Raw genomic sequence first — 25,841 nt, 5'->3', positions numbered from 1 at the left:
CCTAACATCCTTCCACCCTAACACCCAGGTACCCTAACACCCAGGTACCCTAACACCCTGGTACCCTAACACCCAGGTACCCTAACACCCTGGTACCCTAACACCCTGGTACCCTAACACCATTGCCACTTTAACACCCAGGTACCCTAACGCCCTGGTACCCTAACGCCCTGGTACCCTAACACCCAGGTACCCTAACACCCTGGTACCCTAACGCCCTGGTACCCTAACGCCCTGGTACCCTAACACTCTGGCCCCTTGTGGAGCTTTAAATCCTGCAGTCTAAACCAGGCTAGAAGAGTGACCAGGCCTCTGCCCGGCCTCTGTACAGTGTAGACGGTAGACACAGTGCAGGAAGGGCTCACTTTAGTGAACACCGGGGGCAGAAATGACACGGATGAGGGATCCTCAGCCAACTCCTCGGCCATTTGTACCTGTCTGCTTCCAGCCAAGGCAGACCGATTGGAATGCCTGTTCTGTGCGTCCCTCAGCAGATACGGTGCCACCTCTTCCCCTCAGCGTTGTTCCCTCCCTGTGTGCCACATAGGAACCGGGGGGGGGAAGCTTCACAATCGGCCCCCGCCGCCTGCAATTCCCTGGTGGTCTGAGTGGTGACAGTGATGTAGTACCCTCTGCTAGATGCCAGTGGGAGAGGGGGTTGGGGAGGGGGGGGGACTAGACTCCCACTGCTCTCCCCTAGAACTATGCTGGGCCGTTTTCACTCCAGACTAATGGGGGGGCGTTGAAGAGCTGAAGTGGTCGTCTCTTTGCGGAGGAGAACCCATACATATGAGTTGACCTACCGGTGTCAGCACTGTGGAGGCGTTCAGAAACCTTCCAGACTGAATGCTCTCTTTAGGAATGAAATAATGGCTTGGTGGGTGACGATGACACTATGATGTATGGATACGTTTTGTGTCATTTTTCTCTGTGTGTACAGGCCAGCTGGATGGGAGACATGGGACCCCCGTCAGCACTGTCCAGTATTGTCATTTCTGCTGCTGTTTTCTCTCTATTAAAGAGTCGGAGACCTAAAGTAATACATGAACCCCCTCTTCTCTTCGCTTCTCTTCCCTCCTCTGTCTTTCACACTGTGGTAACAGAACTGTCTGTCTGCTGAGCAGAAGTGCAGATGTGTTTTTGAGCTTTGTAATCACCAGCTTGGGGTTTCTCACAAGTCTGTCCTACCCTTAACAGCATGTAAGCACTTACTAATTTAGAATATAATATGATGGTTGGGAGCCTTAAAAGGAATAGAAAAGAGCTACAGTTTACACAAAGACAAGTTAATTATGTTTTTCCTTTTCTACAAATCCCAAGGAACAAGCAATAAATTGTTTCCCTTATAGCCGCATTGCTCCCATACATGCTTGGTTGACTTTTGTAGTTATGTGTTCTCAGGACCAAGGAACCACATGAAAGCAGTTAGCATGAGGTTGAGGCCTGTGTAGGAAAGACTGCGGTGAGTAGTTTGTGAATTAGCTCACTAGCATCCAGACACGCAGAATACTGGGCTTGGAAATTGTAGACTGAGACTCTCGATGTCCTGGCATTTGCTAATGATAATGGCGTTGGTGTATTTGAAAATGAGAGTTAGCATGTGCATGTGTGTGAGATGGTTTGATCACGTGCGTATGGGTGTACGGTTGGCAGTGTGTTTGGAAACCAACTGGTGTTTAAGAGCAAACACATCCCTTTAATCTTGACAACTCCAAGTGCAAATCTGAGGAGATAACTAAAGGTCTGCCACCTGAGCCAATCAGAGTGGAGACCTGGGAGGACCTCCCTTTGAAACATCCACCATGTTAACATGAGAACCAATAATAAATGCACTTCAACAACCCTGAATCTCTTTCAACTGAAGGTGTCAGACATCAACAGCACAACATTGCACTGAACATCTAATGAAAGAACGTCTGCTGTTTGATCATGGCAATGTGGTTCTAAATGGCCTTTGAAAATGAATCCAACCACAAACATCAGAACGTCATTAGGATAGGTGTATGGAGGACCTTTGTGTCGTATGTGTCTGGTGTTGTGAGTACAGAACATGAGGCTGCAGTACAGTATGGCACTTCAATTCAGCAGTCTGGCAATTTGTTCAGCCATTCTCTCCCAGACATCCACACTGTGGAGAGGATAGAGAGACACCCCACTTCCCTGCACATGGAATCCATTTCCTCCCATTATCAAGCAAAGGCAGCTCCATCTGCTCCCAGCTGGCTGACTGGCTGGCTGTCTGTCTGACTTGCTGGCTGACTTGCTGGCTGGGAGAGAACAGTTTGTCGCTGGGACAAATGGAACACATGTGGGCAAATGAAGTTGTAATATACAGTATGTAGAGAGTGAGAAAAAGAGATTCAGTAAATTGGTGTGTTTGCGTGCATGTGTATGTGTGTGTGTTTGCGCCCGGCCACTCAGCTAAGCTAGATATCCCCATGCCAAAGTGGGAAACTTTGTATGTGTTGAGACTGTAGTGAGAAGAAGGAAAATCAAACAAGCCATCCACCGCCTCACCGCAGCAGCTCCCCCGCCGCCTCACCGCAGCAGCTCCCCCACCGCCTCACCGCAGCAGCTCCCCCACCGCCTCACCGCAGCAGCTCCTCCACCGCCTCACCGCAGCAGCTCCCCCACCGCCTCACCGCAGCAGCTCCTCCACCGCCTCACCGCAGCAGCTCCCCCGCCGCCTCACCGCAGCAGCTCCTCCACCGCCTCACCGCAGCAGCTCCTCCACCGCCTCACCGCAGCAGCTCCTCCACCGCCTCACCGCAACAGCTCCCCCACCGCTTCACCGCAGCAGCTCCTCCACCGCCTCACCGCAACAGCTCCCCCACCGCCTCCCCGCAGCAGCTCCTCCGCGCCCCACGGGGACCGAGGGAGCCGGACACGGACCCGGGCTCAGCCCATTACAGCCCATTACTATCACTGTGGGGAGGGAGCGCTGGTGGAGGGAGGAAGGGCCGGGTTTGACAGGAGCTGCTGGGCTGGAGCAGGGACTTTGATCCACTCTGGGAGGGAGCGGACAATACGAGGTAGACCGGGGGACAGGAGAGAAGGAGAGAGGGAGAGAGGGAGAGAGGGAGAGAGGGAGAGAGAGAGAGAGGGAGAGAGAGAGAGAGGGAGAGAGGGAGATGGAGGGAGATGGAGGGAGATGGAGGGAGATGGACATTAATGAGTGGGAAGAACACCAGCATCACCCGATACCAGTGTCCAGACCAAGACATCAACCCTCTCCCCTCTCTGCTAGTCCTGAGTGAGGGAGGCTGGGGCTCCAGGGCTGGGTGAGGGAGGGCTGAGAGTCCAGGGTCGAGGGAGGGCGGGATGGAGGGATGGATGGTGGGCTGGCTGGTCCTGGTGGAGGTTGATGGCAGTCGGCCAGGCGCTGCTACTGTTTTCACAACAAGAGCCTCAGCCAGGCCCAGCCTTTGTGCTGCCTGTGTTTACTTTGCCACCTGCTACTCTCAGGGAGAGAGTGGTGTGGGCAGGGGCGGGAAGGGAGGAGCTGGGATGCACGCATGCTTACACACATATACACACATATACACACAAACACACACACACATACACACACGTATGTACAGACAGGGTTTCACAGTTATGAAGGTGGGTGTCATACAGAAAGAATGGCATGTGGGGGCCTTGTGAGTGTGTGTGGATATGTGTGTGTGTGTGTGTGTGTGCGCGTGCGTGTGTGTGTGTGCATGTCATGACTGTGTGTATGTATATATGATTGAATGCACAGCTATTCGGGATGGCTTTAGAGGGGGACGTGGTTGATTAGGGTGAATTCCATGGGCAGACGGAATGTCTAAAGTTCAGCAGTCCAGTCTAGCATCACACACAGGGCCTGAGACTGGAGGGAAGGCTCACTCAACCATGGGGGAACAGGGCTGAGAAAGGTGGAGAAACGGCATGGTGACACGGAGGTGGTTCAGCCGGATAGAGGAGGGCGCTCGCAGCGTCCAGACTCTGCGTTAGGATCATGCGTTGGGATCATTTTAACCCTGATGAGTTCTGGACAAGAGGGCTGTGGCTTAATGCTGCACCGTATGTCTACTGATGTCATGGGAGGGTCTAAGACGTGATGACAGATGGCTCAGAAATGCGTTGGTTGAACCCACTGAGAGGACGTTTCAAGTCGTCCGGCTTAGGGTGTGACTGGCACACAGTATGTGGCAATCATCTTGATTGCTTCTCATTTTCCGTTGTTTTATTGCCTCTAATAAAACAGGTCGAGGCTGAACATGCCACACAGGACCTCAGGGTACCCAGAGTTCACAAAGAAAACAAAAAAACAAGAATTTTATAAATGGATGAAATACAACAGGAGCTATGCTAGTCTTAGTTGGTTTAGCTACAGTAGCTAAACCAACTAAGACTAGCATTCTGCACACTGTAGAGAGTAACTCTCTACGCTTCTTTGAGGACCTATGTGTGTGGTTACTGGCTGGTTCCCTGTGCAGCCTGGGGTACATCTGTTTTTTTGTTGTTTTCTTTTTTTTACGGGGGGGTGGTGCTGAGAGTTGTGTGCGGCTAGGTGTTGGTGATGAGGTGAACCACTGGTCAGGAATTCAGCCCTCCATAACAGCTGCCTCAGCGATAGCTTTCATACTCAGCAGACATAACCAAGCCTTCCAAGACAAAGCTGTTCAGTCCCAGTACTAAGGAAGTGGGTCTGTCTTGTAACTTAACAGTGGAGGTCTGCAACAGAAATTGAAAGACGAGTCATTTTGTCTCGAGTGAAGTCTGATAAATGCTTTGTGTGTTCTCTAGTCATGGCAGATCATTGGGAAACATATATAACTGCAGGATGATTTTTTACGTGTTGTCATGTGTGTTTTCCAGTCAGGTCTGATCCGTCTATCCGATGAGGAGTTCTTCATCGCTCCTCTGCCTCAGCGCATGGCAGCAGAGCATAACTACAGCGCCCCCGGTGGCCACCACCCGCACGTCATCTACAAGCGCTCTGCCGAACATCTAGTCCACGGTGGCAACCCTTCCCAGCACAGCTCCAAACCTGGCAACCCGTACCAGCACCAGCACCATCATCACCACCGTCACCATGACTACCAGCACGGGAAACTGCAGAGGCAACACTTCTGTGGGCGCCGCAAGCAATGTATGTAAGGAAACTTCCTCTTTACCTAGCTGCAAGTCACTGTTCGTAAACCACTTTTGCTTTATTAAAGATATTATTTACTTAACAGTAAACATCCCTTCTACAGAGACGTATTACATTGTACCTGAGAATAACCTGTTGACCCTTGGACTGTAAAATGAGAATGACATCCAAAGCTCTTGTAGTGATGTGCTTCATGTGTTGTTCTGTTCATGTGGAGATAGTACTGTAGCCTCTGGGTCCTCTGCTCCCAGGCCTGCACAGCCACCTGCTGAGTGGATGAGAAGGAGTACTTCCTGATCTGTCATCGGCTGCCCTGCCTGTGCTCTTATCAGGCCCACAACCCAGGAAAAGGAGAGGTCATTTAAGCCTCATACCAAAATAATAATGTCTGTTTTCTCTTTCTGTCTCTCTCTCCCTGCCCCCCCCCCCCTCTCTCTCTCTCTCTGTCGTTTTATCTATTTTTCTCTCTCCCATCGCCCTTTCCCTATTCTCCTGTCTCGATCTGCAGACACTCCCAAGCCCCCTGCTGACGATCAGCTGCTCATGCCCGATGAGTTTGGGCCAGCAGGTAGGGCGAAGCGATCGCCCATCCCGTCCAGCGGCAGCCAGCCGGGGGGTCTGAACGTGGAGACTCTGGTGGTCGCCGACAGGAAGATGCTGGAGAAACACGGCAGAGAGAACGTCACCACCTACGTCCTGACCGTCATGAACATGGTGAGCAGGGGAGACGGGCTGGGAGGAGGGGAGGAGAGGAGGAGGAGGAGGTTAGGAGAGGGGAGGAGAGGGGAGGGGAGGGGAAGGAGGAGGTTAGGCTACGAGAGGGGAGGGGAAGGAGGAGGTTAGGCTAGGAGACTGGAGGGGAGGGGGGAGGAGGTTAGGCTGGGAGAGGAGAGAGGAGGGGGGTTAAGGAAAGTGGGGAGGTATAGAGTAAGGAGGGGAGGAGGTGTGTTTCAGTCCAACAACGTCTCCCTTGTTATTCCAGGAGAGTAAATGAAGAACAGGAACGTGTGTGTCATGTGCTTCCTGCTGTTTCAGGTATCCAGCCTCTTCAAAGACGGCACCATCGGCTCGGACATCAACATTGTTGTCGTGAGCCTGCTGCTCCTGGAACAAGACCCGGTGAGTGCCACTCCAGAACTGAAGCATCCTTTACCTCACATCTCAATGTGTGTCTGATCTGACTTTTATCTCTCTCTCTCTGGCACTCTCTCTGGCACTCTCTCTGGCACTCTCTCTGGCACTCTCTCTGGCACTCTCTCTGGCACTCTCTCTGGCACTCTCTCTGGCACTCTCTCTCTCTCTCTCTCTCTCTCTCTCTCTCTCTCTCTCTCTCTCTCTCTCTCTCTCTCTCTCTCTCTCTTACCCAGATCGGTCTGTCCATCAACCACCACGCTGACCAGTCATTGAACAGTTTCTGCCAGTGGCAGTCGGGGCTGATGGGAAAAAACGGCAAACGCCACGACCACGCCGTGCTGCTGACCGGCCTGGACATCTGCTCCTGGAAGAACGAGCCCTGCGACACCCTGGGTGAGTCCACGCTGGGGACCATGGTGAAAGGGGGGCCCTCACAACGCCCACGACAGTTTAAGCCTCAGGTATCCCTACCTGCAGAGAAGAGATGAACTCCTCAGGTGACGGAGAAGGGGAGATGGATGGGAACTGGCAGAGGGGGATGGGAGGGGGGTGGGAGGGGGATGGTGGGAGAGGAGGCAGGGGGGAGGATGTTCAGGGAAAGCAGGGAGGTGGGGAGGGGGTCAGGTGATTAGAGTGGACCACTGATCACGAGGTCACTTCCAGGGTGGGCAAAGCTTTACCCTGGAGCAGGGAAATTCATCAAGGGAAATCCCCCTCTAGCGCATGCTGAAGCCCCCCCCCCCCCCCCCCCCCCACACACACACACACACACACACACTTAGGATTGTCAGAATTGTCAGAGCACTTGAAACTGCAACTGCATAAGCCGACTGTAATTAATTCATCAGAAAGCTGCCAAACCACAGCTATGAGCTTTAGGGATGTGAGGGCTGGGATATGAAAGAGAGAAGCCTTGATGTCAATATGCTCTTTGTAACTCAGCTCCATAGCTTTCATGCTCTCAGAGGAGTATTTGAACAGTAAAGAGTGCATTAACAGCAATGTAACAGCAGTTTCACTGCACTCTCGCTGGGATGATTTTGCATGTCTGAGGTTGTTCGTATTAGACTGCACTGAAACGAAGATACATTCATATGCTTTGGTTCTGCCTGTGGCTGTGCATGTCCCACACCATTTAGAAACTCAGATCTATCTATTTATTTCTCTCTCTATTCCTCCCCATCTGTTTCTCCCCTTCTATCGCTCTCTAACTCTGCCTCTGCCTCTCTCCTCCCTTCTCTCTCCATCCCTCTGCCTCCCTCTGTCTCCCCCCATTTCCTCGTTCTCGTTCTCTTTCTCTTTACTCCCTCCCTCCCTCCCTCCCTCCCTCCCTCCCTCCCTCCCTCCCTCCCTCCCTCCCTCCCTCCCTCCCTCCCTCCCTCCCTCCCTCCCTCCCTCCCTCCCTCCCTCCCTCCCTCCCTCCCTCCCTCCCTCCCTCCCTCCCTCCCTCCCTCCCTCCCTCATGTCTCTGTCTCTTCCCTCCTCTTCGGCTGCAGGTTTTGCTCCTATCAGTGGGATGTGTAGTAAATACCGCAGCTGTACCATCAACGAGGACACAGGCCTGGGTCTGGCCTTCACCATCGCCCACGAGTCAGGACACAAGTACGGCAGCACCGAAGTAGCACACTCATGTTACAACGAGTCGTACGCAAGTAGTATACAACTAGTCAGACAGTGGTAGTACATGCTAGACAAGTACCGCTTCATCGGCATCTCTGCTGCTACCAGTTCTGGATCTTGTATATCAGCAAAGAGTCTGGAGAAACGGTGATGGGTTCCATCAAAAACAAAGAAATACATAATAGGGTTGAAACAATAGCATTACGCTAACCCCCATACCTTGTGCGCTCCTTGACAGTTTGTGTGAGAAAGCATATAAATATGTCTAGAGGCTGTGTTTGTGTTTACACGTTTCCATCGAGATAAGAGATGGTGTCAACTGAATGTTGTGGTAGAGCTCTTTGTATGTCTGGCACTCTCTCAACACAAACTGGAAACAACCTGTCTTTGAGCTGGGTAGATGTCAGAATACCTGCCATGTTTAATAGCTTAATCTATTTTGTCAAATTAATACAAAGCGTGCCCAGAACAGTTTCGTTGTTCTAAAATGGCCTAAAATTGCTTTTGGGCCAAAAACCATTCATCATCACAAATTAGGGAGATAGCGTTTGAAAACAGATGACGTAGCCTCAGTGAACTGCTGATACTCAGTGTTGTACTTTAGAAGGACTCAGCCTCTCTCTGTTAACTTAAGCGTGGTAATTGCCCTTCTGTTTAGAGAAAGAGATAGTGAGAAAGACAGAGACAATTAGAAAATACATTCTACAGAGAGTTCAGTTCATCACACTCATGTGCCGACATTTTCTTTTTACAACTTCCCACCTGAAGCTACACATGAACTATTGGCTAAACTGCCTCTTTCCTCCCCTCACGTCTCTCCACCACTCCTCTCCCTTACAATCCTTCCCCCCCCCCCCCCCCCCCAGTTTTGGAATGATCCACGATGGGGAGGGTAACCCTTGTCGCAAGGCCGAGGGGAACATCATGTCCCCCACCCTGGCAGGAAACAACGGGGTGTTTTCCTGGTCCCCCTGCAGCCGCCAGTACCTGAGCCGCTTCCTGGGGTAGGACACACACACGCACACACGCACACACACACACACACACGCACGTACACACACACACACACACACCCATCTAGACTGGCATACTACAGATTCAGTTACTCTTTTTGTTGTTCTTCCCACACTCTCATAATATGCCGGCAACTCGGCTTTCTGGCAGTTGGAGATTGACAACGGATGAATACAATATGAGTTGAATTCTAACATCAGACTGCAGTGTCGGCGAAGGATGACTTAACAGACTGTTCATCTGGGTTCAGTTTCTAGATAGTCCTAGCTATAACAATGGGAGTCAGATGGCTGAGCGGTTAGGGAAGCGGGCTAGTAATCCGAAGGTTGCCAGTTCGATTCCCGGTCATGCCAACTGACGTTGTGTCCTTGGGCAAGGCATTTCACCCTACTTGCCTGGGGGAGAATGTCCCTGTACTTACTGTAAGTCGCTCTGGATAAGAGCGTCTGCTAAATGACTAAATGTAAATGTCAATGTAACAATGTCTTTGTGTGTGTGTTCCCCATCAGGACTGCCCAGGCGTCCTGTCTGGTGGATGAGCCCAGGCAGATAGGCCAGTACAAGTACCCTGAGCAGTTACCCGGGCAGCTGTACAACGCAGACACACAGTGCAAGTGGCAGTTTGGCTCCAAGGCCAAACTCTGCAACTTGGACTTCGTCAAGGTAGGTTCTACACATGGCAACCATGCCAGACAGATTCTTCCTTGTTGCTGTACTTAAGAACCAAGATGTAAGGTTTTCAGAGAGAGAGAGAGGTCTACAGAAAGAGAGGTCTATAGAGACAGGTGCATGAAGAGAGAGCGAGGTCTATAGAGAGAGGTCCATAGCATAGCAAAGCCTAATCCCTCTAAATAACTCCACTTAGTCTACCAACACACTGCATGTAGCTTGGCAGGGTGCAAGTCAAATTCCAATCAGGACATCGTTAATTCATGGATTTAATCTACACAATCTTTGTAGAGATTTTACATCTCTTCCCGCCATATTTAACCTCCCATTAACCAAATTCAAACCCGTCCCACCTAGAGAATGAAGTGACCTGAGTAAAGCTTAGCTAATTATGTGGGCCTCTGTAAGCCTCTGCTATAAGCACATTCAACGCAACAGGCATTCACATGTAAATCAGCTGTGAATGAAGGACTGAGCTCGTGGAATGGCGGTTGTGCTGGGAAATCATCTCCGTTATACATGCCCCTATGTGCTATTTGTATGCTCCTGAACTCTTGAAGCTCTTGTTGTTCAATCCCTTTACCATCAACCTCTATAGCAGATTTACGTCATACGGTTCATTAACAAGGATTTGGGGGCTGTTTTGTACAGTCGTGTTATTTTGTCCCTGGCGGGCCCCTGTAGAGAGCCGTTTCACACGGAGCCGAGGAGGGAGGGCGGGTAGGGTGGTGGGGGGAGGGGGGGTCGGAGCTAATTAGCCGCGCGCTCGTACGACGGTGGCCCGCTGGCCCGGACCGGGAGAGGCAGATTAGCACAGGGCCGCGGCATCTCCTGCCACCCCTCTCTATCTCTGCCACTCTGTGTGCGTCTGCCAGACGCAGCCGGGCAGGGTGCCACAGTGGCACCCGCTCCATCCTCTCTGCCAGGCAACCCCCCGCCCACCCCACCCCCCCCCCCCCCCGCCCCCCTCCCACCGCTCTCACCACTGCATTGTGAGAGGAAAGAAAAGATGAAAAAATTGCCTGTTCATTGGGAGACCCAGTGATTAGGCCTGACAGGGTAGTTAGGTGGAGCTTATTGTTTGTAACCCATGGCGGCGGGGTGTGATGAAGGGGAGAGAGGCAGATGCGAGTGCGGGAGGACAACACCAGGGCGCTGGGTGCCAGGTCTTGTTGTACAGCCTGTTGCTGTGTATTGGCTCTCAGTACAGGCGTCGTCCATTAGACCTAAATGGCTTTGTTTGTGTCAGGCGAGGCCCTGGTTTCAAAGCGCCTCTGCCAAGACTGTGTTTGTGACATGTTAGTGTGCTGTGTTCGGTTTTTGCGCAGGACATCTGCAAATCCCTGTGGTGTCACCGGACAGGGCACAGGTGTGAGACCAAGTTCATGCCCGCCGCTGAGGGCACGAGCTGTGGGCCTGACATGGTGAGTGAGATGTCCCTTTTTGACAGGTTTATTGATTCATTAGTGAATCCAATATTTGTACTGTTGACAATGAATAATCCTTTTTTTGGAGTTCTAATGGACTCATACATGTGGTTGAAACAGAAGCTCTGTGAAACATCCAAAACACACTCGCAAACAGTTACATATATCAGACAGATTCGCCCACCAAAACACTCAAAGACACACACACACACACCTGCAGGAGTGTTTCGTGCATTGTTGAATGTCCCGCGAGAAGACAAGGCTCCTATTCTTTTTCCGCTGTGAAAGATGATATTGAGTGAGAGAGAAAGGTGGTGATGTGTGTGAGTGTGTGGTTTTGGCCCAGGTGTGCTGCAGCTTGCGTACATGTATGTGTGTGTGTGTGTGTGTGTGTGAGTGTGGTTTGTCCCAGATGAGCCTAGTCCTCCAGGTGTGCTGCAGTGTGTGAGTGTGGGTTTCATTTCCCAGGTGCGGGTTTCAGGCATTCACCCAAACCAGGAACCTCAGGAACCTGAGGGCTGGCCCCAGCCAAGGATCTCACCACAGATACTAATGTTGCTCTATTCTCTGTCCCTCTCCTCCTCTCTCATCTCCCTCCTTTGTGGTTCTCTTCATGTATTGGCGTGTATCTGTCTCTGTCTCTCTCTCTTTCTGTTTGTCTCAATGTCTCTCTCTCTCTCTCTCTCTCTCTCTCTCCCTCTCCGCCTCTCTCGCTCCCCCCCCCCCCCCCCCCCCCCCGCTACAGTGGTGTCGTCGGGGCCAGTGTGTGAAGCATGGGGACCATGGCCCCCGGGCGGTCCACGGTCAGTGGTCTGGATGGTCCGAGTGGTCGGCCTGCTCTAGGACCTGTGGAGGAGGGGTCATGCACAGAGAGCGCTCCTGCTCCAGCCCCAGGTAAACACACGCACACACACCTACACACACGCACACACATACAAATACACACACACACGTACAAATGCACCAACTCAGATATACTGTACAAACACACACACACACACAAACACAAGAGCTCCCTGTTGTGTGGAAGCACCTGAGCGTGCTGCTTGCCAACGAGCTGTCAGCCTGTTAACCACTCTCATCATTCAGCCGGTCAGCCAGCCAGTCTGTCAGACAGCAGACACCAGCTCTGCACACCATCCCAGAACACTGAGAGCCACGTCTCGCGTTGCCTGGACGACTGCGGAGGTCGATCCTCGCAGGGCTTTTAAAAAACGGGATTTAGAAGTGAGGGAGGTAGCCTTCAGGTGTTTACACAGCAAGTGTGATTTATCTGAACGCTCGCTGGCGGTCAGATGGGATCGACCCCTCACCTGTGGATTAATGAGAGATTAAGAGGCAGAGGGAGTGGGGGAGGCTAATGTCTTCAAGGACAAGCCCTGGAGCTTCACACAGGGAGCCAGACAATAGAGGGAGTGGGACTGACAGACAGGTGATTTAGCCAGGAGCTGGCAGCTCGAGCCACTGGCTGGGGCTCAGGGCAGAGTACAACAACATGAGATTAGACTCCTGGATCTCAACCAAGACCAGTCAGCTGACTTTGATTGCATTAAAGGTATTGAATAAATCCTAGTCCAAACGCTCAGAGACTTTGGGGAACCGTTGCACGTCTTGCCCTGTAGGATTGCTCAATACATGAGTTCAAACAGTATTACAGTGGTTAGGGTCAAGGAACTGTCTGGATTACACAAGATCTCCTGGTTATCTCTACGATCCTTGTCCAAGACAGGGTGAAGTTCCTCACCTGCCTACCTCCTTACCTCCAAAGCTAAGATTTCAGCACGACAGGATATTGGAGATGACCCATATTTAGAGACATGATTATACACTGCAGACAGATTCCTGGATTCTACTGGATTCTATCTCTATTCTCTTCACTCTTGTTTCTAGTGAACTCCCTCCGTTTCTCCATGCTCCACTTTTTAGGTCAGATGCGTGTGAATAGAAGGGTGTTTTTTTTCCCTCACAATCTGTCAGATTATTTTGGCTGGCCCCCTCTTGCTGTAATCTGAGGTTCTGAGGATGGATTACCCTTAATCTGGCCTCTTGTTTAAACTCTCAGGCTCACACTCCCGTAGGGTAGAGAGGAGAGTGGAGGGTGTCAACTCAACCCCCCCCCCCCAAAAGAAACAAAACAAAAACAGGACAGATTATGAAGGAAATTTATTTTTCAGTGATATGTACGTCCTCTTCGGTCCATGTTCTTTACTGACAACAGGAACGACAACCACAACAAAAACAAGACAGGTGCCTTCGTCGTGTTGACTGACTAGTAGAGTGAAGAGAGGCCACTCTGGGATGGAGGGGGGATGATCAGACGAGCTAGCCCATCCCAGGCTGCCCCTGACAGGCCATAAAGCTGGTATATGGGGGTTGAGACCCATGGAGGTACTCTAAAAGAATTATAGGTGAGGCTGCAGCAGTATGAGTGCCTGCCATGCTATCAGGTTTGCTATCAGACACAGGTAGTAACGCTAGCCTGACTACAGGGAGGTCTGGAGCACCTGGAAGGTCAGCAAAGAGGGCTCATTGTGTGTGTGCGTGCATGTGTGTGTGTGTGTGTTTAAGCAAGAAAATGGGATAGGGGGCTGATGAGAGCCTTTGGGTGAGGTAAGGAAGGATGAAGGGGAAAAAAATAAATCAGAAGGTTGCAATGGTGTCGCGTGGGAGTCCATGGAGGGGGAGGAAGGAGGGGGGAGGGGGGAGGGGGGAGGGGAGGGAACAGGTGACTAAGAGGACTATCCAGACAGGATGACCTCCAGCCTGACCCCTAGACTGCTGAAGTTTGGCCTCATCTCTGTCCTGGCAGATTTACTTTGCCTCTGGGATCGGCGCTACACAGGATCTGCCTAGAGAGACGAGGCGTTTAGTTCTGCCTCAACAGAACTGAAACGGACAAAAATAACTTACCTTGCCTTTCACACATTTCTCAACAAGGACGTACACACTTCTCCTGGGTTTTGCACTCAGACCATGTGACCTTTCATGGTAGAAGGTCTCTCGGCGTAGAAGCGAGCAGCCAGCTGAGTCAGGGGGTGGTTTGTGGAGGTTCTGTCTGCTGTGACAGAGGAGCTGAAGCCTACCGGGTCCCTGCGCCAGCTCCCCTGCTGTCTCTGTAAGCACTCTAACATATGCGCCTGCATCTCTCCAGACCCCAGCACTAATAGGATCTGTCCGGAGACTCAGGGACAGATCCCTCCACACAAAGGCATGTCCATCTCCAAACAACAGCTTCAGACAGGCACCTTTATTTCGAGTGCCCGGGTCACTTCCATTCACCAGGAGTGGGCAAAGGCACTTTTCATCAAAAGTGTTTTTGAAATAAAATCATCCCAAAATAATCATGTTATTTTCTGTAATGCTAAACTAAACACATTCTTGTCTATTCAATTGCGGGATATATATTTCAGAGAGAAGATATAATAATAATGATCATCTTAACCTAAACCAAACACAATAATCTAAAAGACAAAAACAAAACAAAAACATCAACAATAAATATAATTAACCCTGTGACTCAGCATCTATAGTAGGTCTCTATGAAGGTTCAAATCCTCATTGACAGTCCGATATATGGAATGTGTGTGCTGCTTTGAATACAATATGTACTTTATTTATCCCCTTGTGGAAATTGAGGCCTTACAGCAGGCAAAACTAAATCCAAATGACAATTAACACACAGGGTTAATTCACAGGGTAACACACAGGGTTAATTCACAGGGTAACACACAGGGTTAATTCACAGGGTAACACACAGGGTTAATTCACTGGGTAACACACAGGGAACGCACAAAACAATGCAATGCAGTTGACACACAATACACAAGTACCATGGTGGTGGTTAACATCGTAAATAGCTTCAGTCAATTTTCTCAGTGGGTGGCTGTTTAGGAATCACTGGTATGAGTTTGTTAGGCCACCCCGCATACTCTACAGTGTCTAGGACAACATTGCTATGTATGCTTAGACTGGGAGCTTGCCAAACATTTGTCACTAACGTTTGTGAGTGTTGTATCTTACTTGATGACACGTTTAGATCAGGTATTTACTAATGGGCTTGTTATGCAGGATTCAAGGTTACTGGAATGTATCATGAAGACCTTTAGATATCTCATTCTGACACACACAGACACACACACACACACACTTACATTCGCGCGCACACACACACACACACACACACACTTACATTTGCTCACACACACACATCCAAGCAGCAGGAAGAGTCTAGCAGAGTATAATTTGTTCTGTGGTTAGGCAGCAGTAAGAGTTCCTCTTTACACAGACCCTCTAACTGGGCTTTGCTGTGGGCTGGACTGGAGGCTCACAGCAGGGGCACGTGGGTAGTGTAGTTTTACCCTTAGAACATAGGTCCACTCTTCATGTGGCTGTGATGGAAAAAGCTGTGGTCCATGTTTTAATGGCAGTGGACTGGCTCTCCCCTCAGTTTTTCTCTCTATCTGTTTGTATTCGTTTCTCTCACTCCCAATATAAAGAAAATCTTGTATAAAAACTAAAATAGAGCAATGTGCACAAATCACTATAACTAGTTATGTAAATAATGATTTTCTTTCTAAAGACTTGTGTTATATAACACAAGAAAATGGGTCAGTTGCTCTTTTCAATCTCTAATTTAATCATAAAAATGCATACTTGTATTTTATAAGTTCACGATATTAGTCGTTAGTGAGTTTGCAATCTCTTTGAGTTTGGTCATGACTCTGCATCAGCCTGCCAGCCCTCTCCATGTGCTAACTGGCTGTTCTTCCTCCCTCCAGGCCCCAGCACAGCGGCAGATTCTGCCAGGGCTCGGCTCGTCTGAACCAGCTGTGCAACAGCAGGCCGTGCCCCTCCGGAGCCGTGGACTTCCGGACCCAGCAGTGTGCCGAGTACAACAGTAAACCCTTCAGAGGATGGTACTACAAGTGGAAGCCCTACACCAAAGTAGAAGGTACAGGATGGATTCAGCTCTTTTCTATCGCTCGCCGTCATAAGAAATCGCGGGGCAGAGACAGGGGCAGACCATGCCAAGGATAAATAGGGGACAGGGCAGTCTAACAAATGTGCAGGTTTTGATGTGTTAGAGTGCGGTTGGTGCTTCGCCTCTGCATGCTTTTTGGCTTCAACAGGAACGTTTCTGGCACATTCCAAAGTTTGAGAGTAACTTTATAAAGTTGAACCTGTATTAAAGCACTCCAGGTTCTTCAGCTCCAGCTCGTTAAAAGGTGCATGTGATTAACACTGCAGATTGATCAGAAGGATACAGAGATTTAGTCCCGTTTGAACTGACAAAGCTCTAATACGTTCTCTCTGCTAACTCACCTCAAGATTGGTTTTGAAACAGTTTTCGAAGGTTTAGCCTTTGTTGTTAAACGGTTCACTTTTGTGTGGGTGGGTGCGTGAGTGTGTATGTGAGTGCATGTGAATATGTGTGAATGTGTGTGTGCCTGTGCAGTTGGCAGGTTGCAGGTCGATCTCTTCGCTGCTGGGAGAACTGTGAATGAATTGAGCCAGTCTAATGTAGAGACATGTCGCCACCTGCACTCTCCCACAGAACAGATACAGATTATAAAGCAAGCCCTCAGGGCTGGATTAAGAGAGATGGGGGGGGTGGTGGTGGAGGGAGCCAGAGAGAGGGGGGGGGGGGGTGGTGGTGGGGGGAGTCAGTGAGAGAAAGAAAGAGAGAGGGTGTAGAAAGAGAGGGAGAGATTTGTGTATGCGTTTGAGTGAAAGAGTTTGTACGTGTGTTAATCCTCTGATTAATGAGGATACATAGTGCAGATCTTGGCCAGTCTTCTGTGGCGCGGCGCCAACGCTATCTCACCTCCCTTCATAAGAGGATTGCAGAAACTTGTATTTCCTCTGGGCCATGTCTGTCCCTCTCTCTCTTCCTCCCACACTCTCTCGCTCCCTGTGTCTTTCTACCTTTGAATCTCCGTTCTCTTTCCGCAACCCTCCTCTCGCCCTTAATCCATGAGAGTGGGGAAGCTGCAGGTCACACACAGGCCAGTAAATGTGTGAGGTCATGGCCCAGTTTCTGAGACCAAGAGGAGGTACCTGGAGGTGAAGAGCAGGCTTGACCCCTCCTACTGGGGTAATTGGGACAGCAGATAGAAAACTACAAACCTACCAGTCTGCTGTTAAGGAAGCACAACCATTTTTTTTTAAACCCTCTGGGTTTCAATCACTTCAAGTTGTAATTCCAACAATGCCCCTAGACATTGACATAATTGATCATCGGATGTATCAATATGGGTCTCAATCATGGGCAAAGCAGACCAAATGGTTTGTGCCATTTTAAGTCTCAAAAAAAAAAGTATTCTAAGAAGACGGCTGGCATATCATCACATGATTCATATTTTAATACTGTATGCAAATCCCACAATGCTCCATCAGGTAGATATTACTGTTGGTGACATGTTGAATCTCCGGTCTGTTCTCTCCCTTCAGAAGAGGACGTGTGCAAGCTCTACTGCATCGCTGAGGACTTTGACTTCTTCTTTGCCATGTCCAGTAAGGTCAAGGATGGCACTTCCTGTTCCAACCACAGGGATGGTGTGTGCATTGAGGGAGTGTGTGAGGTGAGCTTCGTCTCAGCGAAGGGTTCCCAGTGTCTCAGTGGTTAAAGCTTTTGTGTTTGCCATTTCTTTACGGGTACATTTATTCTACATGAGAATAGATTCCAGAGTAAACTGCTTTACTAGTTTGTATATTTCATTGCTGCTATTGTGTATATTCTTTTTGTAACTTATTTGGTAACTGTGTACACAAAATTACCTGAACAATTTCCTTTGAGATCATTAAAGTGAATTGAAATTGAAATGATTTGAATTAAATCGAGGGCACACAGAACACGTATATAAGGAAACCCCAGTCTTGTAAGACTTAGCCTCGCTGCTCTCTTCATCTCACTCTGTGATAGCCAGTCCAGGACCATGTTTAAGCTGCTGTTCTCCTCCTGCAGTCTGTGGGCTGTGACCAGGTCCTGGGCTCCAGGGCCTCTCTGGACGCCTGTGGAGTCTGTAAGGGAGACAACTCCACCTGCAAGTTCTATAAGGGACATTACATCCTCCAGCATAGGGCCAACGGTAGGGCACGGCGCATTCGCGACACACACACACGCGCACATGCACACACACGCACCACACACACACACACACACACACACAGCCTGTAATCTGGAAAAGTAGCTCCAGACAGGTTGTGATAGTGAATCAGTTGTCTAGAGGGAGGGTCAGTCTGTTCCTCTGTGGCATCTGCTAGAGAATTCACCATGTCCCATGTCCCATTCACACACACATACACACGCACACACACACAACACACACACACACAAACACACACACACAGGCACAAACACATGCGCAAAACCTGGGGCACTGCACAGATGGAGGCTTGGAGGAGTGTATGTGTATGAGCTGTGTGTGTGTGTGTGTGTGTATGTGCATAGCTATACAGGATGTTTTCAAAAACATGTCTTTCAAAAGGCACTGTTCTCTCTAATGAACCCCTGTTACGTGAAGCAGGTGCTACTGAAGTGTCAAACCTGACTCGGAGTGTTGACATTGACTCAAAAAAGCTAAGTCATCACTCCTCTGAAGTTGACTGATGTACACCCTCCCTTCCTCTCCCACAGAGTACTACCCCATGGTGACCATCCCAGCTGGGGCACGCAGCATCCACATCCAGGAAATGGAGATCTCCACCTCCTACCTGGCTGTGCGCTCGCTCAAGAGGAAGTACTTCCTGACCGGCGACTGGACTGTGGACTGGCCCGGAAAGTTCCACTTTGGCGGCACAGTGTTCGACTACCAACGCACGTTCAACCGCCCAGAGAGCTTGTACGCCGCGGGTCCCACTAATGAGAGCCTGGTGTTTGAAGTAAGCCGCTGTGCGCTGACGTGCGCTCCAGGATCAGCCGTGACATGGCCCTGGCACTCCACCACTAGGCTCCCTGCATCTATCCCTGTCTCTCCTCCCTCTCTTCCCCTTTCACTCACTACCTCACTCCACTTCCCTCTTTTTCTCTTTTCCTACCCCTCAACCACCCCTCCTTTTTTCATTCACTGCCACTCCCGTTCTCTCTTTACCTCCCTCTCTCCCGCTCTCCCTTCCTCCTAGTCCAGGGGAGAGGAGGGGAGAGAGATAAACTCTGGAACGGCACCTATGAGGGCTAGAACAGAGTGGAGGCTAACTCCGCAGCAGAGGATTAATTGTGTTCTGGTTCTGGTGTTGTCGGGTGGTAGCTTTCATCTCCATAATAAAGAGGTTCGGGGGGTTCAAACGGCTCGCCGTGCGCTTTGAACTTCCAGATCTGTGCACTTCATGTGAGGAAAGAACAGGATTCTGCACATACCGGTGGTTTATCTGAAACTGGGCCAGCGGCTTTAACTTCAATAGAGAGGCAGTGAGAGAGAGAGAGAGAGAGAGAGAGAGAGAGAGAGAGAGAGAGAGAGAGAGAGAGAGAGAGAGAGAGAGAGAGAGAGAGAGAGAGAGAGAGAGAGAGAGAGAGAGAGAGAGGTGCATGGCATCCAAGGGGGAAGAGAGAGGGGGAGAGAGAGAGAGAGAGAGAGAGAGAGAGAGAGAGAGAGAGAGAGAGAGAGAGAGAGAGAGAGAGAGGTGCATGACATCCAAGGGGGAAGAGAGAGGGGGGAGGAGAGAGAGAGAGAGAGAGAGAGAGAGAGAGAGAGAGAGAGAGAGAGAGAGGGAGAGAGAGAGAGAGGGGGGGGGTGGAGAGAGCAAAAGCTCAGTGAGATGTTAGGGGATGAATGAAAGAGAGAGAGAGATGCTGGGGTGTCCCACTTCTCCCCTCTACGGGTGTTTTGCATGTGTAATAACAAAGACTTAGCTGACACTTTTATCCCAAACAACTTACCGTGAACACACACAGCTCACTCAGTATCTGTGGGCTATGTGGGAAGTGTACAGTTCCCAATCCATTATGTTCCCCATTCAGTGTGGTCTGTAAACAGGGTTTGGAAGGGGCCAGAATATATAAAGATATGATATACTGTAAGCATTGGACACACACTCCTCTTCATTACTGTTGGTGTGTTAGAAGTCAAAGCTTTGAGGTGAAGGCAAGTCCTTACATGATTTAAACGGAGGCACTAATGCGAGAAACACTGTAATGTAACACATAATGCACAAGGTTTTCAACAGCTAGTTGGACTGCCAGAATCTCACATACGGTACCTCACACATTTTGAAAACGACTCAGCGTCCGTCTTTAGTGTGTATAAACGTCTCCCTTGGTGCTCCATGTCCCCCGAAGCATGGCTGTGTGAAGAATAGCTTGGTTTTTCCACTTGACCTTCGACCCCCATGTGAGGAAAACAGAGGTTCGCCAGGTGAAGGTCGCACAAAGAACATCCACTTAGGATGGTGGGGGGGGGATATTTAAAAGCTAAGTCTCCCCCCCACCCCCCCTCCCAGCCCTCAAGCCACACCTGAACTACAGAGAGCAGCTGAAGCAGAGCTGAGGAGCATAAACATGGTGGGGTGTCACACAGGAAGCTGTGGAATGCATCCTCAGTCACCACTCTTTCTGTTAGCTATCTACCAAACCAGAGTTTCCGAGTTACTCCCCCCCAGCAAAATGCTGTTGTTTATGGGTCGGCTTTCTCTCATGATGTAGAAGCGATTGGTTTGAGTATCGTTTGTGGTTGCTATAAGCTTTAACTGTCTTGCATGGTTAGAGGTTTAGTGTACCACACCACTTTTTGGGGGAACTTTTTGGGGAGCCGTGTTAGAGACATGGCCCTATAGTCTCGGCATGCTTTTCATATTTCTCCACAGTTGTGCACTGTGTTGTCATGTGTGTTTGGGCTATATTCTGAAACCTACTGGATCCTGACCCTGTCTGCCTGTCTCAGAGTCACAAGTCTACTCTCCAACACTCAGCTGTTGCACGACCATGATTCACAGATGAGATGGCCTAATCTCTCTAAGTATGCCCCGTAATTACAAAAAGAAGAGAAAGATAGAGAAATAGAAAGAGAGAGAGAGAGGGGGGGGGGATTAAAAGATTAAGAATTCTGCAATTGAACTCTATGGGTCTGAGAGAGGCTGGGATCAGGGGAACCCAGAGACTTAGCTCGATAGAAAGCAGCTCCTTCCAAATGAAAACAAGCAGCAGAAGGGCGTGAAGCAGCCTGGTGCTCTCCCCCTGAGTCTGTGGAAAGATCCCCACACTGTGGTGGAGACCGGGGAGGAAGCTAAGCCCGTCCACCGACTCAAACCGGAAGGCCTTAGCTAAGCAAACGTTGAAGAGTGGAAGGATAAACTGTGACCGGGCGTCTGCGCTGCAGCTCGAGGGGAGGCAGGGAGGAGAGAGGAGGAGAACAGGGGGAGAGGAGGTGGAGAGAAAAATCGGAGGAGAGGGCCTGGGGTGGGGGGGGGGGTGGGGGAGACCAGACATAACACAGGGCGCTAACCTCTGTGGGTTTGTGAGGAGAAAGAGCTGGGGGATTATTCCTCCGTGTTGACATTCTTGTGGCGACGCTGGCCGGGGTCAGTCCAGTCCAGAGCTGCCGCTCGTGGCGTGCAGCAGCAGGTGATGCCGCAGGTCTGCGGGCCCGTCTGCAACGCCGTCGTTCATCATCCCGAGCCCTGGAGGTGTTGAGAAGAAAGGAGGTGTGCTACAGCATCCTAAACCTGAGACAGTACGGTCTTGGACTGGTGCAAGAGGGCTGATTTATTTTGATTGTGTTGCTTGGCCTGATGATGGTCGTAACCAGGCTCACTATGAATACATCAACAGCCCTGGATTTCCAGGCACCGTCATCCGAGCACAATCAGTGGTTGTCCGGGTCTGGGTGCGGTGCTGGCTGAATCAGGGTCAGGGAGGTTGGTCTGGCCACGCACCGGCTGGGAGGTGGGAGGAGGTCTGGGGGAGGCCAGGGCTTCTGAGGGCAATCCCCATAAGGGAGGTCTCGTTGGGGCTGGGGCTGATGCGGGCTGCTGGCTTCCAGATGGCTGGGTTAGCCTGTGGAGCCCCCCTCTTGGAGTGGAGCCAGGAGATGTGGGCTGTGCCGTGGACAGGTTCAGGCTGGCGTGCAGCACAGGACAGCGTCTCGTGGCTCCCTTCCAGCGGCTATAGATCTACATGGAAACTCTGGAGTTTAACTGAGGACTGGCGTTTATACCTATCACAAATTACACGATCTCGCTTTCGCTCGGTCTCTCACGCTCTCTTTCTCTCTCTCTCTCTTTACCTATCTGTCTGATCTGTCAGTCTGTCTGTCTCTTTCTCTCCGTCCTCTCTAAGTAGTCGTATTCTAGTGAGTTCTCTGGTCCAGCTGTGTCTGGGAGTTCCATCCTCCTCACAGCAGGCTCTCACATCCACACCATCTGCTCTTCTGAGCCGCCGCGCCACTCAAAGTTTTCCAAACTGCACAAGAACATGACAGTTCATTGCATTGTGGGTGCTGGTGGGACAGATAGTCTAGGACTCCCCTTCCTGTTGGGTTCCTCTGACCTGATCGAGATAGGGGACTCTGGTGACCCGTCCCAGCTGATGTCTCTGTGTGTCCCAGGCCTCAGGCCTGGTTTCTGGGACTACAGCATTGATGACCTCACCTGCAGTTCGCTCAGGGCTGACGTGGTCCAGCCCTGGATCCCGGACAGGATTCAATAGCGAAGCCTCCAGTGACCAGAGTGTCTTTGATGTGTTTACTTTTGAACGATTTACGTACATGGTCAACCGCTGCCAGCACTGCCCCTGGAAGTGAAGGGAACAGTTTAGTCAAAGAGGATGTGGAAAAGAGAAACCGTGAAAGGCAGTCCTGAACGGACTAACAACTTTCCAACGGTTTCTATGCTTAGACTACATCTATTCATTTATTGTCCCTGCTCTCCTCGATTGTCAAAACAAACCCTTTGGGTTTTGGCAGTTTATAAAGTGACCCCAAAAAGTGGCATGGCTCATTCAGGCCAAGTCTGAAAGAGAACAAAGAGGTGCTTCATGTGGCCGCAGAGTTCCTCTCCATTAGAGTCCAGTCAGTCCAGCCTGTGTTCCCTGACCCAGGACCCAGGCTGCCAACACCAGGCAGGGGGCACCAGGACCAAGCTACTGCTGTCCCCACCTCCACCGCCCTCACCCCCCCCCCCCCTCTCCCCTAATCCCAACCTCCTGGTTTAACCACACAGAGCTGAGTCAAGCACATCCGGTCTCCCACTCACTCCGCACAGAAGACGTGTTAATGTCCTCGAGAACACTAACACACAAGGACACACACAGAGACATCCGTATCTCCCCCCTCACACACACACGCACACACACACACACACACATGCATACAAGCACACATGCTGACGAGGTCCTTCCTCTGCCCTCCAGATCCTGCTGCAGGGGAAGAATCCGGGCGTGGTGTGGGAGTACACCCTGACCCGCAGCGAGAGGAAGCCCAACTACACCCTGGGGGGTGGTGCGCTCCGACTGCTCCGCCCCCTGCGCCGGAGGTGAGTGAGGGGGGGGAGGGGGGAGGGGAGGGGGAGGGGGTAACAAGGGGGAAAGAGAGAGTGCACGTCCGTATCTGTTCACATGGCAGGGATCGAGGCACAGGGGGAGTCCACCTGGAGCCTCAGTCGTTGAGTGTGTGGGTGTGTGTATGTTGCGCGCGTGTGTGGACGCGTGCACGTTTGCATCTCTGTGTGTGTGTGTGTGTGTGTGTGTGGGGGGGGGGGGGGTCCTGGGTGGGTGGGAGGGAAGTGTGTTGAGGTTAATCAAAAGCACCTTTGTCAGAGGCAGTGAAAGACTAGCACAGTGTTCTTTGGTCCTGCCCGTACCCACTGAGTTCTCTATCCTATTCACTCAGCAGTGTGTGTCACTGAATGAACCTCTCCCTGTGTGTGTGTGTGTCTATACGTGTGTGTCTGATCAGTGTTTCCCCTCCCTCCCTCTCCCTGTCTCAGTAGGGTCTGGCGACAGTAGCCAGTAGACAGACCAGAGCGGGCTATGACAGACTGCTCACAGCAGAGATCAGTATCTGCAGACTTGCACTGTTTTATTCAGACCACAGCCCAGCCTCTGACCTCCCATGTGGCTCACACAGGAACACAGGACAAGACTGCGGGCTTGTACAACCTTTTCACTGCTCACGAGATATGCTAAACTGATAAGAATGCTCTCTCTCTCTGTCTCGTCTCTCGCTCTCTCTCTCGCTCTCGCTCTCGCTCTCTCTCTCTCTCTCTCTCTCTCGCTATCTCTCTCTCTCTCTCTCTCTCTCTCTCTCCTTTCTCTCCTCAGTCGTATCTCAGACCAAGGCCATCTGTTTCAGGACCAGAAGACACAGGTCAACTCAACACTCTGTAACCCCCAGATCAGACCAGTGCTTGGCTCTCACCTCTGCAACACACAGCCTTGCCCGGCCTAGTAAGTCACTATGTGTCTGTGTGTGTGTGTGTGTGTGCGTGTGAGGGGGTCATTTGCCACTCAGACCCCCACCCTCTCCCATGCCCCATGTCTCTCACTACACTCCCTCCATCTCCCAAACAAACAGGATTAGCATGACCTCCAGACAGGGCCTGGCCAGACCCAGCCAGGCCCAGGCCCAGACCCAGTCCACACAAGCCAGGCAGATGGGTATTCCCAACCCTGGCCCCAGCTCAAACCCACAGCTTCAACTGGGTCAGCACACAACACAGTCTCCCTTCCTCTCTCTCCTGCTCTTTCTGTGTGGGCTATCAAATCAGGAGCCATTCTTTCCTCTATCTGTCACAATGTTCAACAGTCACCCACAGTCCATAACACTCGAATCAGACTTTTATCAGTCACCGAGCAGGGGACAGGCTGTCAGAGCGGGGCTTGAGACGAGAGTGAGTTCTGCTCCTGTGGGCCGAGCATTCTGCTCCTCAGAGAGAGCCAGGCTGATTTACGAGGCTGACGGTTACAAAGGGACAGCCAGGGAACCAGGCGCTGGGGTTCCCAGAGACACACACACACACCGACGCTGATTGACAAATGTCTCTCTCTGCCTGTCTGCCTGTCACCCTCTCCTTGTTGGTGTCTGTCTCCACTGTCTGAGCCCCCTCGTCTTCAGGAACTCAGGGCTGGTGACTGATGGTGGCAGGGGAGGAAGCTGGACTCTGAGGACAGCATGACAGCTCCTTTGAAGTTTGCTCCCCTGTTCCCCCCCCCTCACTCTCTCTTGACTGGTTGTTCAATAACAACCCTAGAAAGCACTCGAGCCTGCAGGGCATAGGGGTCACCTTGTTTCTTTCGTTACCGTTAGTCCCTTTGTCGTGTGTCATGTTGCGTTGATGTTGTGTACTCTCTGTGTTGCGGATGTCGTTGTTTACTGTAAGATGTGTTGGTGTTTGTCACGTAAACCAAGAGCTGGTGCGCGTGAACCCTGCCCCTTTGGCTCGGGGGACTAACCACAGCTGACGTGGTCCTCATCCACGCTATAGGCTTACCCTTGTCCCCACGCTTATGACATCACACCCAACGACAGGGCCTAGATACAGCAGAGTGAGTTAGGAGCCCAGACCCAGACTGGGCCTCCTGTGTGAGGGTGAGGTAACACCCTCACACCCTCACACCCCCGCTCCCCCAGTCTAGATACTATCAGCTCCCCGTCCACCCCCACAGACTTAGTGACATTGGAGCTTTGACAGGTTCCCACCATCTGAGAAGGCTAGTGTGGGTTGTACCATATCTGTTATCTGAGTGAAAGGTTTAAACATCATGGCGGGTAATGACCTCCCCTGTGTGCTGTCGAGGAAGTGTATAGTCCAGGTTGATGACATCACAAACATTAGATTTGAGAAGAACCCTGGTCATTTGGAGCAGGCTGCTGAAAATAGTCAAGCCTGTTTCCCCCAACTGATTAACTGTGTGGATTTATGGATGT

General features: G+C 51.0%; 1 protein-coding gene across 1 annotated transcript in view; it reads left to right on the top strand.

Annotated features, from left to right (window-relative positions):
• Positions 1-24,362, top strand: part of adamts18 (ADAM metallopeptidase with thrombospondin type 1 motif, 18) — a 29,254-nt gene extending 4,892 nt beyond the window's left edge. Inside the window, 16 exon segments of the mRNA XM_067249213.1 lie at positions 4,846-5,119; positions 5,631-5,836; positions 6,158-6,241; positions 6,490-6,649; positions 7,753-7,858; positions 8,743-8,880; positions 9,400-9,553; positions 10,888-10,983; positions 11,732-11,880; positions 15,765-15,937; positions 17,437-17,567; positions 17,951-18,074; positions 18,623-18,867; positions 23,327-23,404; positions 23,406-23,452; positions 24,236-24,362. Of these exon segments, the coding sequence (XP_067105314.1) occupies positions 4,846-5,119; positions 5,631-5,836; positions 6,158-6,241; positions 6,490-6,649; positions 7,753-7,858; positions 8,743-8,880; positions 9,400-9,553; positions 10,888-10,983; positions 11,732-11,880; positions 15,765-15,937; positions 17,437-17,567; positions 17,951-18,074; positions 18,623-18,867; positions 23,327-23,404; positions 23,406-23,452; positions 24,236-24,362 (2,292 nt within the window).
• The last annotated feature ends 1,479 nt before the right edge of the window (positions 24,363-25,841 follow it).

The sequence above is a fragment of the Osmerus mordax genome, chromosome 13 (genome assembly GCF_038355195.1).
Source record: "Osmerus mordax isolate fOsmMor3 chromosome 13, fOsmMor3.pri, whole genome shotgun sequence".
Classification (NCBI taxonomy): Eukaryota; Metazoa; Chordata; class Actinopteri; order Osmeriformes; family Osmeridae; genus Osmerus; species Osmerus mordax.
Note: the sequence above shows the minus strand (reverse complement) of the source record. Positions and strands in the feature narration are given on the sequence as shown.